This window comes from Dicentrarchus labrax, unplaced genomic scaffold (genome assembly GCF_905237075.1).
Source record: "Dicentrarchus labrax unplaced genomic scaffold, dlabrax2021, whole genome shotgun sequence".
Taxonomy (NCBI): domain Eukaryota; kingdom Metazoa; phylum Chordata; class Actinopteri; family Moronidae; genus Dicentrarchus; species Dicentrarchus labrax.
Window position 1 is genome coordinate 22,242,415 of NW_026136708.1, and position 17,714 is coordinate 22,260,128.

A 17,714-nucleotide genomic window follows, 5' to 3' on the forward strand; every position below is an offset into this window, starting at 1 on the left:
AAGGAGAGTGAATATTGGACATAGTGGGTGGAAACACGACTCTAGTGAATTTTGATGTTGCTCTGTGTTTGCTGGATGAGTAAACAGGTTGTTCTGATGTCCCCAAGTGGCCACAAAAATCAACCAATGCTCCTTTTAACTTACAAGCTAGTGTTTAACTATCGTGGCATGTTTCCAAGCAAGCACTTAAGGTTTACTGTCTTATATGAAGTGCATGTTAAAAGTAAGCGTCGTCTGATATCACTCTCCCCAATATGAGTGTAAATCCTTCTGGTTAAATGAAAGCACAGCCTGGCCAGAGCAGTACAAATACACCATGGGTGCACAGCTGACTCAGTAGCACCCTAGTGAGCAGATAATCCTGACTTTTGATTTACTGATCGGCAGCAAAATGGGCTTCAACATATTTCTGAGACACCACTCAGCGAGAGATGAGCAGCCAGTGATCACAAGCAGGTGCTGCAGCCTTAAGTTACATACCAACTCTATCAAAGAGGCCTGTGTGTTTGTCCGGACTCCACTCCTCTCATCTGCAGGTTGTTAGAAGCTACCCCCCCCCCCCCCCCCCCAATGGAGCTGCACCCTGTCCTCGCCCCGTCTCAGCTCAGCCCCACCCGCCTGCGAACGCCTGGTGAAGAATTTGAACCAAAAAACAACCACAATAATACTGTGTGGCTGACCTCAGTGGGACCGGGGGAACTTCCCTACGCACTGCTCCACCCGCTCATATTTGTTGATCTTAGCTGTCCAACCCCGTTTCATAAGAATGGCTTCGACACACACACACAGAGACACTCGCACATTTACACTCGCAAACACACACGCAGCGGTGCAGCGGTGATGTGTGAGTGGGGCTGACATCACTGACGCAAAGCCCAGACTGTGTGTGTGCGTGTGTACCTGGGAGTTCAGGGTTTCTGGTTGTAAATCTGTCTCAGGGAAGAGAAAGAAAAAGAAATAACGTGTCTGTAACTGGTTTCTCGGTGTGTGTGTTTTGCGTTGATATGCACTGCGAGGGCCAGCAGGTCTGTCAGTTGTCCCTGGATGTTATTTATGTGAGTGTTTTGTGTATGTGTAGAAGGGGAGAGGCCTGCAGTCCAAGCTACTGTTCCTGGTCAGTTGTTTGTCTAAGGAGGCAGTGCCTGATGCAAATGCAGTACATTATCCATCAGGGTTGTAAGTGGCAGAGTTCACCACACAGTGCTGTTGATACCAGGCAATTTAACCAACCAGCGGAAAGTATTTGAAACTTTATTTCTGCGACGGACTGCAGGAATGCCCTGGTGCAGTAAATCCTGCACATGTGGAAATAAAGCTGAGACCAGTGCTCCTCCTGCTTTTGAACTGGGGGTTTTTGGTGAAGGCCGGATGATGTCATCTGCTCATTTGGATACTTGTGGCACCGGTTGCATCAGTTTCAGGATATCTGCAACTTTCATCAAGACTTTTCAAGGCCTTTCTCGAATGCCAGTTAGAAATCTGCCCCCAGAAGTTATGATGACAGGTTTTTACGGCCAATAAATCGTCCTTTTTGGTGTGTTGTAGAAGCTCAGCCATCATTTCAAGTTCATGAAACAAATCAAATAAGTTTTTCAGACCCCGTAAAACATCCTATAAATGCTTTGGGGACACGTCAAGCATTTTTTTGTGGAGATCCAAAAATGCAGGATTTGTAACGTTGGACACATCACAGTACAAAAGTTGTTAGAAAAGTTTCTAGGTCCAGTGACATGCAGGCAACAGTTGATCTGTGCAGAACTCCTGCCCACACAGACGCTGAGGCCTGAAACAGTTAGTCAGTTGACAGGAACCGCCAACTGTTTCATCTATCGAGCAAAAATGCCAAACAGTTTGCTGCTTCCGTCTGATCAAATGTGAACGTTTTGCAGATTGTCTGTTTTTATATCATTGTGAATTGAATATCTTTGAGGTTTTTGGACTTTTGGTTGAACAAAACGAGCAGTTTGAAGACGATCAAACTGCAGACACTGCACTCTGTGTACAGAAATGTCACAAAACGACTATTTTCTGATATTTCAGACACAAAAAATGATCGATTATTGACAGATTTCTTCTGCGTAAGAGACTGAATGTGTGGTGTTTGAATTGTTGGTTAAATAGCACAATTGCTCAAGGTGAACTAATTCAGTGTTTGTTACTTTGCTGCTCTAAACCGTGTCATAATGTATATTTTCTCTATAACAAAAGGCCTGTAGCAGCAGCAGGGGCATACGGGGACACCTCTGCATTACTGATTGTCTCGGGACAAAGAGGAAACGGTTCAAAGAAAAAAAAAAAAAAAACCCATCAATGAAGTAGTGAGGGTGTGATAACGGAGCCCAGTCCCTGTTCTGAGGCTCTCAGATCCTCATTCAGATCCAATTTTCATCACCAGGGTTGTAGGATTCAGGTCAGCTAGGAGAGAGAGGAAGGAAGGGGAAGGAGTGACATTGCAGTCTGCCAGGCTTACTTTGCTTTGTTTGAATTGTCTTCCAGTAGTAGTGCGTATATATATCCCGAATAATTACTGACTTACTTTTGTCCAAACAACCTATTTATGACCAACCCACCTTATTCGTTACACTCTGACCCCGTTTTTTTTTTTTGCTGCGGTGACATATTTTGCTCCCCTTCCTTTCTTTATTCGTCCACCGGACACCTGAGATCTGGGCATGGCCTGCATACCAGCGCCATGGCAACATGACACCCAGCTGTGAAGCGGTTGCCATGGCGGCGTTCGGTAGCTCGCCCGGTGTTGGGTTCCTTCGGTTGGTGGCTACTATTCGGGGGGAGTGTCAGCTGTTTGTCTGCAGAAGTGGCCCCCGTGTGGAGGTGGATGAGCGCCCGTTGGTGTCACAGGGGTTGCACCTCGCTCTTAGTAGCACTTTTCTTTATGCGTGTAACAAATAACACAGGGATGAATCGGTCAATGCTCGGGAAATTAATCTGCAAATATTTAGTATAATAACTAAAACAAAGAGGAAAAGTTAACAATGTGCTGGTTCCCGATGTTGAAATGTGTGCGTTTGCTGCTCTTCTGTGTCGTATGTGATAGCAGATTGAATATATTTGGGTTTTGGATATGGTAATGTCTATTTTTCACAATTTGTTTTTGCCATTTTATTGATTTTTAAAAAAATCTAAATGATTAATTGAGAGCAGATTAATCCATAATAAAAATAGGGGCTGCGTGATGATGATTTTGATGGTTCATGGTTAGTGTGAATGATTATTTTTGCATCACGGTTTTACTTTTCATGGAAAAAATGATGATGTGACATTTTTTGGAGTTTTCTTATATCTGGAGAAGATCTGAAGGGCAGGGCCTCTCTGCAGCACTACATTACTTCATCATAATGCTGTTTGTCACACATTTTACCTTTTTTATCAAAGGAATTGCAGCATTTACAGTTTGGATCTAGACCATATTGACATTCTGGTAACATTTTGATTAATTTATGCAGCCCAGCGTAAACAGCAATAATAGGTAGCTATGGCCCTAATCTTTAGAGCTTTAGAGCGCAGTCTTGACATTAAAACAATACATTCTCAACTCAAGCTCTCTTTAAGTCTTCCAGGGTCTTTAGCAGATTGAGTTTGTCTGCTTGTTGAGGAACTTTTAAGTTCGAACCGTTACAGTTAGGAGCTTGAGTTTGCTTTGGAGATTCCTAGAATTATGGAAAATTTAAACATATTTGATATGATATTCTCCAGAATGTGTACCCAATATGCTATCGATGCTCTCGTTAACAATCTTCCCTGCAGCCTAAATAACTCAACCTCAAAAGAAAGCTTCTAAAGAAAGCGTTGAACCCATTTTTACTGAAATGCACATCCACGTGGGGGCTAATGCTATCAGACGACCGCTGAATTTGAGCTAATTTGTGGTGGAATTTTGACTTTGCAGATTACCGACGTGGCAGATTCACACGGGATTAAAGCACTCGGGCGACCTCTGCAAATCATAAGAGGACCCCAGATAATAACCGGTCCCGTGTGAATAGGGCTTTACAGGCTACATTACACAGCAGTTAATTACTGTCGAGGCCTCGGATATACAGTAGGTAATCAAAAGACAGACTTATTAAGACTTCTTCCAGACCTGCAGACATCCTGATATCTGCCTCAGTTAGTTTATCAGCTGGGTTTTACTGTTCGACTGATTTGGTCTGGTGGTCAGTCTGATAGTTTGTCATTACTTCCTCCTCCCTCTGTTTTTGCACCAAAGTCACTCCAAGGCTGAGAGAGAGAGAGAGAGAGAGAGAAAAGAACCTGCATAATTCAACGCCTCATCCCAAGTGTGTGTGTGTGTGTGTGAGGGCGTGCATGTGTGCACACTGCGTTCTTAAGAGCGCTTCTCTATTCCCTGCACGTTGGGACCTTCAGAAACGCCTGGTAAGGTCACGCTCGTGCTCACGTCCGTGTGTGCACGCATGTTTGTGTGTAACTCCATAGCAATGATCACAAGGTGCTGTGTTTAACCAGCCCCCCCCGACCCCTCCCCCCTGTAAACCACTGCAGACTGTTATTGATCTTCCTTGTACATACACACATACACACACACACACAGATGCACACAAACACCCAGAAGCATGTGTGACCTTTCTGTTTTTTTCTAAAGCCTCTATTCTCCCCCCTCCTCTCTCCCCCCTCTCTCTCTCTCTCTTCTTTTATAGTTACTGAGAATGAGAGCGAAAATATCAGTAAATGGAGCAGAAGTGAATGCTTCCTCTCATTATCCAGTTAGTTTCTGACTGGCGCTTTGAACGTTTCCACTAGAGTTGGACTGATATGACTTTGTCGTGGCTGATACGAATACCTACGCTCGTATTTGTTGGGTTGCATTTACTAATGGCCAGGATTTACTTTCATATGTAGATTTGACCAATTTAATGCCAGAAGGAACTGAAAATACTGTGAAGTCTCAGATAGTGATCTCTCTGCAGAACGAGTCTGGCCTGAGTTTGAAACAGGCTTATATTACAGACGTGCCTTTATTCCTAATTTCCCCTGTTTTTATTGGTGTATTTTGGTCATATTTTGGTTAAGACGTCTCTTTGTATTCTGGCCTGGTCCCGTTTTAATTTGCCGTTAATGCAAATGTAACTGCCTCCAGTATTTCCTGTCTTGATAGTCTTGATAAATTCAGGATAATATGCACGTCCACAGCACTGGTTGCATCTGTGCACCAGCATAAATGTGCTAATACTCATCACTATGTTGCTCTGAGTCAAAAATACTGTTTTGATTTACTAATTAATTCGAATAGTTTCTACTTTGGCAGTGTTTGACTGGTGTTGAGCTGTTATTAGTGAAGCTCAAACCCTTTCTTGTGCAGATGTCTGGGATTGTAAAGTCCAGGTAACTACACATATAAGCAACCAAACTCCAGCATTTCCATCATATATCATATCTGGGTCTTTTCTTTTTAAAACTAGGGCAGTATCAGACCTGCATCAGTCTAGATTCTGCTAACTGGACACATAAACAAAAGACTGGATCCTTCTGTATTTCTGCATATCCAGCTTGGAAGCGCAGAAACACACCGTGTTGCCTTTGTGTCTTAACTTTGAACCAGTGATGTTCATTGGAGAACAATGGCTTCTCTGTAATGGTCAGCAGCCTGGGCGTCTACTTATTAACAGTGTTTGTTGTGTGTGTGTCTGTGTGTGTGTGTGTCTGTGTGTGTGTCTGTGTGTGTGTGTCCAGTCATAGTAGTCAGTAGTTTGCACAGTAAAGATATGGTGGTAGCATCCCCTGCACAAACTAAATATGGTAGTAGTTTTAATAATGCTGTTATTTTGAGTTAAAAACATTTGTAGATTAATCTACAAATTAACACCGCTGGTGTTACCGGTAAGTCAGAATGAATTAACATTATACTTTGTGGTTGATTTTTTTCGTAAAATATAGTGAACGATTGAATTGCGGAGAATCTATAACTCATCTAATGATGTGCAGCATGTTCATTATGTTCATATTGACAGAAGTTTAAACATTTATATTTGTGTAGGAGATTAAAACGGACTTAAAACTCGCTCTAGTGGGCGACCTGGTGGCTTTTAAGAGGTTTTATACATCAAGATCATTTCTATAAAATCCAGACCAGGCCTCTATTGGAGACCTGCGTTTATTTGTCAAAACGTGTAGCCACAGCAGGCTTTTAAAAGAGACCTGCGTCTATTAGGGACCCTGCTTTTATTGGAAGTTTTATGGTATGTTTGGGCTTTTTGAAGAATAATCTTTGAAATTTGACGAATATGGGTAACCACGGTGCACTTTTGGAATATTTTGGAGATTTCATGACTTTAAATAAGTCAAATTTACAAATGATTGATAACAAGGAGACAATGTGTGTGTAAGAAGACAGTTTTCTTTAGGTAACGAAACATCTTAAATGACACATCAGCTATACATCTTGTCTCATATCACCTGGTTTACTCTCTATCCGGGGAATGCGTGTGTGTACGAATGAATGAGAGAAGTAAGACCGGACACAAACTCATCAGCTCTTCACCGGCCTTGTGGTGGGCAATTACCTCGCACACACCCACTCGCACACAGTGATTTCCGTCAAGTGGCCACGCAGTTATCCGCCAGCCTTGATCCTTGTGGGTTGCTTATGGAGGCGTTGAGGCGCTGAGCAGGTTCTGATTTGTGGCCAAGCGTCACCACTGGGGTCCAGACGATTTATACCATACCACTTCCCACAATGCCTTACTCTGTCAGGATGGCAGGGCGAGCTGGGTGTACGGGTGGAGGGGGGGGGGCGTGCAGAGGCTGGACGGCTCGATACCGAAGCAGAAACTCACCTGAAACAAAGAGGCTTTTCTCTGCAGCCACAGAGGAAATGTGTGCATTTAGTCTTTTCATTCATTGAGGACTACAGGCCTCCGCTGCCTCCCTTTGTTTTTCCCAGTGGTTCAGGTTTGTTTTTGCTCTGCTGGGAATTCAGTCATTCCAGTTTGGTACCGTCACCATGTCAGATTCTGACTTGGATGTCAGGACACAGATTAACAGATGTAACTACAAGACGGGGCTGCTTTGTTGTAATATTTCAGTATTTGGCTTCATTCTTTGGTCAAATAGTTTATGTCGACTGAGAGGGGATATAGTGTGATTGTAGGTTTCATTCTAACTATATGCGTCTCCTCGTAGAGGGTTGAAAGGGTCAGCAATAAATCAACATCAGGTTTTCCTCCATCTGCCCCCCCGATAATAACTGATCAAACTGTTCTGTGCTCCGATATAGTTAGTGATTGAAAATACCTCTTAAATACCCTTATATTGAGCTAATCTAATCACATTTAAGTTTAATGTTATAACTTTGAATCTTCTGTCCAGGCGGAGTCTTTTGTAACTGCGTAACCATTACAAATTATGTTCAATAATCAGGAACAGATTTAACTTTCTTTATTCCAATACCTCAACGTTCAAGGATCTGTATACTTTACTGGGCTCATATTTATGTAAGGTGACAAGGAACTGTATGTATTGTGGATCTGTCACATCTGGCCGATAACCTTATAACTCAATGAAGTCAGAATCGACACCGATAACAAACCCTGGCAAACTGGGTCACTGCACTACTATGGATAATATAGGGTTCATGTGGTCTGTCCTTTTTTCATGAGTTTAGTTTAGTGAACAAGCTGTTCGTTCAGTTGTTCAGTTACTAAAATGGAAGTTGAGGATATCTGCAGACTCTCTCGAGGTCAGCATCGGCATTAAATGTCTGGAAACCAATTACTAGAGACCTCATAGATTCACCCCACAGTAATGGGCTTCTTTTTTTTTTTTTTAAGATGAACAAAGCGACATCGTAATTTTTCTTATTTGAAAAATGCATTTGAAAAGAGCTTGTGACCTTAAATCCAGTTCCTGCTGTCTTCAACGAGTCTTCAAAAGTTATGAATTAGTATTATTTTAAACCTCTGGGTAGAGGTTTCCCCTCTTTTTGTTTTAAACCTTTTGTTTAGCTTGAGGCCGGGTTAACCAACCTTTTTGTTAAATCTAAAAGAAAAAGTAACTCAGGACATGGTGTTGGGTTTCTAATCATACATCTGCAACCGCAAGTATCAGGGAGATATTTGATATTGTGGATAATGTGCTGTAAGCCTCACATCCTTTTGGCTATTTAAAGCAAGAGGAAAGTAATGCCCCTGCTTCATGTGATGGGATTCTTTGTCTTCACCTTTCTCCTCCTCCTCCTCCTTTCTTTTCCTCGGTGTTGCGTCTGATGTCTTTTTGAAAATGTCTGTTGTGGGATCTGATGTGTGGGATGAGTTTTCTCCTTCCCCACATCTGAGTCAAAACCTCGGTCCAGCTGACCTTAGACACAGGCTTAGGGAGGAATCCCCCCATGTTACTGCAGGTGGGGCTGCAACAATATTGACTCAGGAACTCGGTTCATTTTATTAGGCTCATGTTCGTTCGTGTGTGTGTGTGGAGGAGACTAAGATGACGCACAGCAGCTGGAATCTATTCTCGTTTTCAAACAGCCATCATCCACATAGCTCCTCTCCTCCCTGCTCTTTAAATTCACCTTTTCAATGCCAAAAAACTGAACAGTCCCGTATTCAGTATCTCCATGGAAACTAGGGTTTAACCTGTTTTTGGTTTGCTCTTTAATTACAAACAGGGCTACAGTATCAGTGCGAGAGAAAACACTAAAAACTTAGCTTAGCTTATTACTAGCCAAACTGGGCCATATGTTGCCCCGAATAGTTGGGTGGTTTATCCAAAGAGCCAGTGGGCCATGACTGTATAATAGGAAACATTTTATTGCCTTTAATTGTTTTCATATTGCATTTCCATCACATCCCAGTTAGCAGTGTCCCCACGGAATTGAGATTGTTTTTATAGAGAACTCAAAGCCTCCAGAAACGGGGTCACTGCTCACTGTTGCAGATGTGTAATGAAGAACCGCTGGGTCAATCCTGGTGTTTCTAAGCTCTTGTTATACCTAAAAAGACGTGTACATCTGCCACGTAAAAGGTGGTTAAAAGGTTGCGCGGGCAGGTGGATGCTAATGGTGCGATCAGCTGCTGACAGTGGACGTGTTGACGCCTTCAGGTTCTAACTAGGTTGAGTTTAAAGTGTTTCCTGTTTAAGATGCATACTGTAGAACTGCAGCTTCCATAGTTTTAATTCCAGCTGGAAATCTCTGGTGCGCGTCTCTTTACCTCCTTATTTCCTGTCGATCCCTATAGATCTCTAAAAAGCAGAATATTCCCAGCAGGGCTGCATAATTCTGGTATTTCAGGCACATTTCAGTCACTGTGTCTCTTCTCTACAGGGGATTTTTCTTTTTTTTTTTAAAAACAAACTACAAAAGACACCATATCTCTGGAGAGGAGAGACACAACTGCATCTGTAATGTCTTATCACTGGGGGGCCCTTCTCCTCATATGGGACGCTATGGGAAAACTATTCTACACGTTTTGTGAAGATGAGTCAGTTGAGTGTATTGGGGCTTGTTTTATCCCAGCACTATAACATTTGTAGTTTAAATCTCAATTTTAAGAAGAATTTTCAGCAGTTTTTTGCAGCATTTTAACACATACATTTGAATTAAGTCAATTTATGGCCTAGCTCTACACCACAGCTTTTGTTTTAATGTTGCTGTTGGAAACTGTTTTGAATTATATTTTCAGCAACAGCATTTGATTGATAGTTATTTTTAACTCATATAAATCAGCAGATCACTAGAAATGTGAATAATGGATTTGTTTTATATATCATTTAGATATACATTTTTTGCCTCCAGCAGACCATTATAATTGTGGTATATGTGTGTGTGTGTATGTATTAATTTATCCCAGTATTGATAGACTATTGATTGAATTGTTGTCCAGCCCGGTTGTGGATGATGCACACCACATCCTATCCTTCCTTTCTGTACCAGAACTCACTCAGACATGCAGCTATGTTCAGCGTCAGCACAGAAGCGTCATACTGGAGGCCAAAAGTGGTTTATGTGCTCGGAAATGGAGCTCTGGTTAGTTTCCTGAGCACCTGATAACCCCCCCCAACACACACACACACACACAAATATACCCAAGCTGTGTGTATGTGGCATGGGTTTAAAAGCGGCTTTGGAGGGCTCGCTGTTACTTGTGAGATGGAGAGTGAAAAGGAGATGTGGGAGAATGATAAAAGAGTGAGTGAGACATGATGGAGGGTGGAGATGGTGACTGATAACTGAAGTGATGAAGTGCTCTTTGCAGCAAGCAGGTTTTTTTTTAATTATCATAAAACTGATTATATAAGGGTTAAATTAAGCTTTTGGAAATCAGCAGAATCTAGTTGTTTCCAGCCCCGTTGTTCAGAATGAGAGATCTCAGTCGAACATTAAATGTGTGTCAGTCAGTGTCGGCACTCGCTGTGCCTTTTTGTGGACAGCAGCATTCAGCCTGGAAGATACTCGGTAGCAGAGTACACCTCTGCATTTTGAAATGGCCTTTGGATGCAGTCATAAATACCAACTTTGGCCACCGGCACAACTGGAAACATCTTGCTTGCAAAAAGTGAAAATATTTCCTTAAAGCTTCCGGTGAGGATGCATCAACAAAAGTGCACAGAGAGCAAAAGCCGAACATTAGAAAAGGCTGTAACATCAGGCAGCAACATGCTGATAAGCATTTTATTTGTCTTGTCTGCACACCTGAAGCTTTAATAAAGATGTTCTCTTTTTGCAAGCGAAGCAGCTTCCACTGGTCTTTATGTTGTTTCTCCCTCGTCTCCTCTCTGTATTCGATAAAGATACCTAGACTCAACATTCATAAATAGTGAACAGTTCTGGTGGTGAATCACAGGCGCTGTATTTGGTAGGTTTCTTTGGTTTATACAGTTATTAAATACCTGAACAATCTCTGACAGTTGAGTAAAGTATATCATTTCACAGTGTATATGGCCATCGCCAGTTCTCAAGCCTCACATTGTCATAATGTCACTGTGCTCTTGTTGAATTTAAAGTTTTATGAAGACAAATGTAACCTTGACTCAGACAATGAGAAGGAAGAACACAAGTAATTCCAGTAGCACGACTACTAATACAACTACTTCCTGTCTCTGTTTACACACATATATTCCATTGTTAATAGGTTTGAAGATGCTTAGTTGAGACTCATAATAATAGTTAATCATTTAATAATGAGTTAGATTATTTGAATTGTATTGTCTGCTCCTCAGATTCATATCCAGCCTGAAGGGAATTAGTTGGTTTTGTTTACAAGCAGGAAAACTACAGTCTGCTTAAAGTTTAATCCACCACTCACACCTCTCACCCCCCCCCCCCCCCCCCCCCCCCCCCCCTAAAAAAAAAAAAAAAAGAAACAGGGGGGGTTTTTTTTTTTTTTTTTTTTTACAGCCAGAGAGTAAAGTTAACTCACTTTCTCTTACGAGCACAGACGTGACCTTCGACCTCTCGCTGGAGAGACCTTTGACTCTGAGGTGTTAGTCAGAAAGCCTGATGGGTCGGGGTTATCTCTCAGGCAGCTCACTTTCTCTACACACATCACATCAATGAGAGTCTCTCACACACACACACACTCTGACACACTATGACACGCACTTTTTATGGATGAGCCGTGTGTGTGTGTGTGTGTGTGTGTGTGTGTGTAATATTATTTATTTAATGGATTTTCATCTGGCATTCCTGAGCCGAGTGATTTGAAAGGGACAGAATAAGCTACGAATTTTAAACGAGGGGGGGGCTTAAAGTAAAATGTTTCCACAAAATGAAACAAAAAACCAGATACTGTAGCTGATAGTGAGGATTTTGAGCATGAGGTCTGTATTGAAATGAGTTTAAACCTTTAAAAACTTTGTGTTTTAAAGAGTTGTAACTAATATATCCAAGTGGAAATGTGTACTGTAATTTCTATTTTAATTTCTGTTTACTTACTTGCATTTACGCAGATAGAATATATTTACATTAAGCTAATATCTGCTGATTTATATTGGATTTTATTATCTATGATATGCACAGTACAGCTTGAACACACACACACACACACACACACACACACACACACACACACACACACACACACACACACACACACACACACACACACACACACACTTTTACTCCCCCCCCTGGTCTCCATCAGGTTTTATCTAACTGATACCAGCTATCTGCAGTGTTGGCCCACTTTGTGTGTGTGTGTGTCATAAATAGTCCTGTCTCACAAGTTTAGTCACAGGTATCACTCACATATCTTCTCTCTCTCTCTCTCTCTCTCTCTCTCTCTCTCTCTCTCTCTCTCTCTCTCTCTCTCTCTCCTCTCCTCTCCCTCTCCCTCCCCCTCCCTCCCCCGTTGATGCCTCCTCCTGGCACGATACCACAGACAGTACCGTGAAGATTGAATGCCGTTTTCCCCACCGCGTGGTACGGCTCGACTCCACTCTGCTTTTGGTTCCTCCACTTCACTTTCCACTGCCGATCGAACCCACGCAACGTAGGCGGAGCTGATCGTCATAGCGACACTATTCCTGCAGCTGGGAAACAACACACAGGAGCTTTACTTTGAAAAGCTGCAGCCTTCATTCACTGACTGTTAGCTGCACTGTACTTTTACCTCTTCCTCTGCTCCGCTCGCGTTCACTGTCACTCTCGGCCGCTCGCTCTCCCGCTCAGCCACACGCTGACCAATCAGTGGTTTGCTGTGTTTTCACGACATCTTTTAGTATTAGCTCGCTTGTAACCTCCACCACGGACCGTGACACCGGCAGTTCTTGGCTATTTGACAAGATGATTCAGTCCTGACTTTAGGAGGCACTTTCCACTTGTGTTCGCTCATCAGGAATTAAAACACAAACCTTCAGAAGCTAAAAGCTTTTGAGGCTGATTAACTCTAAAATATGCACTTTAAATGGACTTGAAGAAACTTGCAAGCTATTGTCAAGCCTCTTAATGTTAGAGAACTAGATATCATCTTGTATTTGGACACCGGCAGTTCTCGGCTCTTTGACAAGATGATTCAGTCTTGACTTTAGGAGGCGCTTCCGACAGGAATTAAAGCACAAAGCTTCAGAACTGTAGGTTGAACTGCAGGAGTTCCCCTAAAAGCTTTTGAGGCTGACTAACTCTGAAAGATGCACTTTAAATGAACATGAAGAAACTTGCTAGCAATTGTCAAGCCTCTTAATATAATGAAACATAATGTAGAGAACAAGGTGGCGTCTTGTATTTGGGCCAATATTATGTATTTTTAGAACGTCGTGGCCGTAGCAGATAAAGCACCAGGTACTATCCACAATGGAGAACCAAAAAGAGTGAGTCGAGTCAAATCAAGTTGTAGCATGCAGTGGAAAAGGGGTTTAACATACACACAGTAACTACACACATGAGTTTAATTAGCCTTAGAGCCTAGAGGTGTGCGCACAGGCTGCATGTCGACCTACTAACACATTCCCAACAGTGACAGAAGTAGTCCGACATCAAAGACTTCCCTAACCCTCAGTTGATTCTCCTGTTCCTCGACTTGACTGGAAATATGTGTTTGACAGACAGCGTGTAGCAGGTCTTATCCCGGGCTGTTGTTTGGTGACATACTGCTGCATTAGCGTTTCCTTCCAGCCCGTGTGCTGTTTGCGAAATAAAAAAAAAAGCTGTTAGGGATTATTAGAATGAAAGCTGCCCAAAGGATAAACTGAACAGTTTGTTCCTGTTTTGCCCGCCACGTTTTTACGTTTTGCAATTTTGAGCATTTAGCTGATACGCTCAAATAAGCTTTAAATATGCAAGCTAATAAAAAGAAAAGGGAGTCAGGATTGTGTCCTTAAAGTCCAAATAAATGTGTGCTTTGTTCCTTTTCTTGTCATTTTTTTTATAGTGAAAGATCTCCACCTTAATAAATGAGGTTGTGCAAGCCCCAACACCTTTTTTATGTACTGTGTATTCAGTTAATTGTTGTACATTTAGCTTTAAAAGACAAGTCCCACCCTTCACAATCCCATTTGTTATTGTGTTTGGTGAGTATTCATCCAAAAATGCCGTGGAGTCCTTCTGGTAGTGGTTGTTTTGGTTAATTATTATTGAGGTTTATCACTGGACTATGGTGTAGAAATGTAGAATTGTTGGACTGGATCGTGACCATCAAAGAGGTACAGGACTCTGTGGTAATCTGGAGCTATGGGTCTGAAGGAGTGTCTGTAGGTCGTGGAGGTATGAGGCAATGTGGCTGTTGTACTGCACTTGAGCTCGAGTTAATTTGAAGTTTGGCCTTGACCTTTGGGTTTATAGAACTGAAGCATGATCTGGAGGTATGGAAGTGTGGGACTGGACTACGGCTTAGAGATATAAGAAAGTTTGGTCCACAGCAGGAGTTTCAGGAGTTGGCCAGGGTCTGTAAATATCCGTATAAGACTGGACCATTGCCATGAATGTGCAGGGTGTGGGTATCGACCATAACCTGGAGGCATGGGTCGGTAGGAATGTACCATGTCCTGGAGGAATGGGGGGTGGGGGGAGTACGACTGTTGCACTTTAACTGCGTGTGGTTGTCCAAAAGGGGACTGTGGTTGTACCGGGCACTGTGTTAATTATCCACTGTTGGCTCTTCGCTGGGCTTTGTTTGAACCCGAGTGGACCGAGTGTCTCCACGGTAACAGTCACCAACGGTTGCGCAAGCTCGCACAACGGCAACCCTCAATGACCCACATTCCAGCAGTAAATCACAACACACACACACACATTCCCGACTCCACCCTTGTGCCTATCGAAACTATGCTCAGTGTTTCCACTCTGCCTGACTGTGTCTCTATCAAACATGGGAAGAGGGACAGAGAGAGGGGGGGAGGTAACGGGTGAGAAAGATGGAGAGGGAAGAAAGTTTTGTCTTTCATGTAAAAAAAAAAAAAAACCCCAATAAAAATAAAAAGCAGTCCCGCCCTGTTATTTTCTTACTTTCTTACTTTCTATCCACATGTATGAGTCAGTCAGTCTTCACATCCTCTTACCAGCTTCTCTTTAACTGTAACTGAATACATCTAGTTAAATCTAGTTTAAATCTTGGCCTCAAACCACCCCGCTCACACTCCTCTCAGTCTCAGCTGTAGGTCACACACACACACACACACACCCATACCCACTCATTCTGTCACCTCAGAAAGTCGTTTGGCCAGTCGTCTACCCTTCTGAAAAATGCTGGCAAGGTCTCTCTTTTGAAATTCAAAAATTGCTTTGTTGGCATCCTGACAGGACAGATGCCTACGTCGTAGAACACCCACAGTCAACCTAAGGGAAACCCTCCCAGAACCATCACTTTAAAACCCTTTCAGGGGATGGACACAGTCAATACAATAACCCTGATATGTCTGCCTCTTTAAAGCTTTCAATGTTCATCTTTTGTTGGTTATTTTAGATTGTGCTTTTGTTATTGTTATTGTGCTTTATTTTGTACATGGCTGCTTCCATACAACTCTTATAGTTGGGCATCCAGTCTGACTTCGGTTGCTACAGGACAGTTTCTGTTCTGTGTTGGATTTAGTTTTTGCTGAGAGCGAGATGCTGTCCTTTTATTCATTTTGCTTTCTAATGTCTCCAGACTCCCATGTAGATCTGAGACCTTTTGAATCCCAGTTAAGATGAAATATGAGTCCAGTTTCACTGCTGTGTCAGAACCGTGTTACATACGATAATATCAGGACCGGTTGGGTATATCTTTAAGAGATTCTCATTCTACAGCAGTCGACTCCGTGCGGACGGAAATGTCAATATGTAGGTAATAAAATTGTACCTACACATGCTGTGTAGATAGCCCCGGGTGTCTGTTTCAGGCTCGTGCTTTTACATCCAGCACTGGCTGTGTTGGGGCCTGTGTATTGTGTGTATTGTGTGTGTGTGTGTGTATTGTGTGTATTGTGTGTGTGTGTGTGTGTGTGTGTGTGTTTCCTTAGCCCAGCACCATGAGATAAATTGGATAAGAAAGCTTAAACACAATAAATGGCAACGCTTTATTTTACGAGTCAGGAAGTTTCCTGGAAAAGAACTGTGTCCTTTGGAAATAACCGAGGGAAAATATAGGAAGTTCTCTTCATGCAACTTCTAAACTGATTTTAGAAATAAAGGGCACTCCCTCTTCTGAAGCAAATGATATTGATGTCAGTTACAGTGCACAAAGGTTGGCGTGTGAGTTGACAGCCAGGTCAGTGAATGACTGAACAACCTGCTGACACACTGCACTTCCTGGCGCTCAGCCAGTGGTGCTTCTCTCCTCTTGTGACCGTCACCTTACTGCACAGCCCTGCACTGATGATGAATGCCTTCAGTCATTATCAATGCAGGGCAAAAGTTTCAATCCGTTGGCTTGACAAGAATAAACTGTCTTCTTTAATTAACACACAGTAAATGAGTCACAGTATGTAAACATTAACATATTGAATGTAGACTCTATTTCTGCAGTTAAACCTCCTACCTCCTGTTTACAGCTCGTATAATAAACACATTATGGACGTTGTGTCACTCTTCAACAGGACTTGGAGTTCCATGGCGTGATGCGGTTCTACTTCCAGGACCGGGTCGCCGGTAACTTTGCCACCAAGTGCATCAGAGTGTCCAGCACAGCGACAACGCAGGACGTCATTGAGACGTTAGCCGAGAAGTTCAGACCAGACATGAGGATGCTCTCCTCGCCAAAATACTCGCTGTACGAGGTCCACGTCAGTGGCGGTGAGTCCCATAGACTCAGAGAGAAGGAGAGAGAAAGAGGGGTCTTTAATAATGTGTCAGTGTTGGAAATGGAGATAATTTGATATAGTTGACTCTCAGATGAACTGGTGTATCTGTGTGTGTGTGTTAGAAGAGCGCCAGCTGGACCTGGACGAGAAGCCTCTCGTTGTTCAGCTGAACTGGAACAAAGACGACAGAGAAGGACGCTTCGTCCTGAAGAACGAGAACGACATCCTTCCCAAGGTCAGCCGCTCTGTCTGATGCCGTCTGTCAACCTGTTTGACTGTCAACCAGCTGGTTTAGCAGAGAGCTGACTCATCTATTCATTCATCTGTGGAAGAAAACGGTTTCAGATGAGACCATTTTGCAATACACTTATAATCCATTCTAGAAAACAGGAGACCAGTAATTCAGATATATTTTGCCCTTATTTGGGTCTGTGGTCTGTCAAAAAGCCTTCTATATAAATGTAGGACATCATGAACTGAAGTAGAAGTAAGTAAATAAGGTTTAAAACTAAACGAAAACCCTTTAGAAGTTGTGACTTGATCAGATGTTACTTCCTCAGAAAGATCTTTTCCTTGATTGTCTTCCGGTTTGTTCATCGTTTATTTATTTCTTCATTCAAAAGCGAGCATGTCATTGCAAACTTATCCGCATAGTCCCTTTAAAGGGCCACACTCACTCTTCTTCCCCTCTCTACCAGAAGAGTCAGAGTAATGGTCCAGAGAAGGAGAAGGACGGAGTGATCCAGAACTTCAAGAGGACTTTGTCAAAGAAGGAGAAGAAGAAGGAAAAGAAGAGGGAGAAGGAGTTCGCCCGGATCCCCGATGGAGACGAACAGGGGATCAGCCGCGAGGACGGGTAAACACACACACACGCTCGAAGTCATCCATCTTATTGTCCTTCCCCTTACATCCTCTCAGTCCTTGGAGAGGATCTTTAATGCCAAGAAAAGCACAGAAGGCTCCAGAAGAGGAAAGAATACTGATTTAAACTTCAACCTTTCTCTTCCTCCATCTGGCTTCTTTTTTCT

The 17,714-nt window shown here is 42.7% G+C and overlaps 1 protein-coding gene across 14 annotated transcripts in view; it reads left to right on the forward strand.

Annotated features, from left to right (window-relative positions):
- The window catches only part of afdna (afadin, adherens junction formation factor a), a 98,058-nt gene that overhangs the window by 12,349 nt on the left and 67,995 nt on the right, over positions 1 to 17,714 (forward strand). For 10 of the 14 annotated variants that reach the window (XM_051409727.1, XM_051409732.1, XM_051409740.1 and 7 more), the window contains 3 exons: positions 16,483 to 16,678; positions 16,809 to 16,921; positions 17,385 to 17,542. In XM_051409727.1, coding sequence (XP_051265687.1) covers positions 16,483 to 16,678; positions 16,809 to 16,921; positions 17,385 to 17,542 — 467 coding nt within the window. The remainder of the gene's footprint in view (positions 1 to 16,482; positions 16,679 to 16,808; positions 16,922 to 17,384; positions 17,543 to 17,714) is intronic. The other 4 variants (XM_051409729.1, XM_051409741.1, XM_051409731.1 and 1 more) reach the window with 3 other exon arrangements.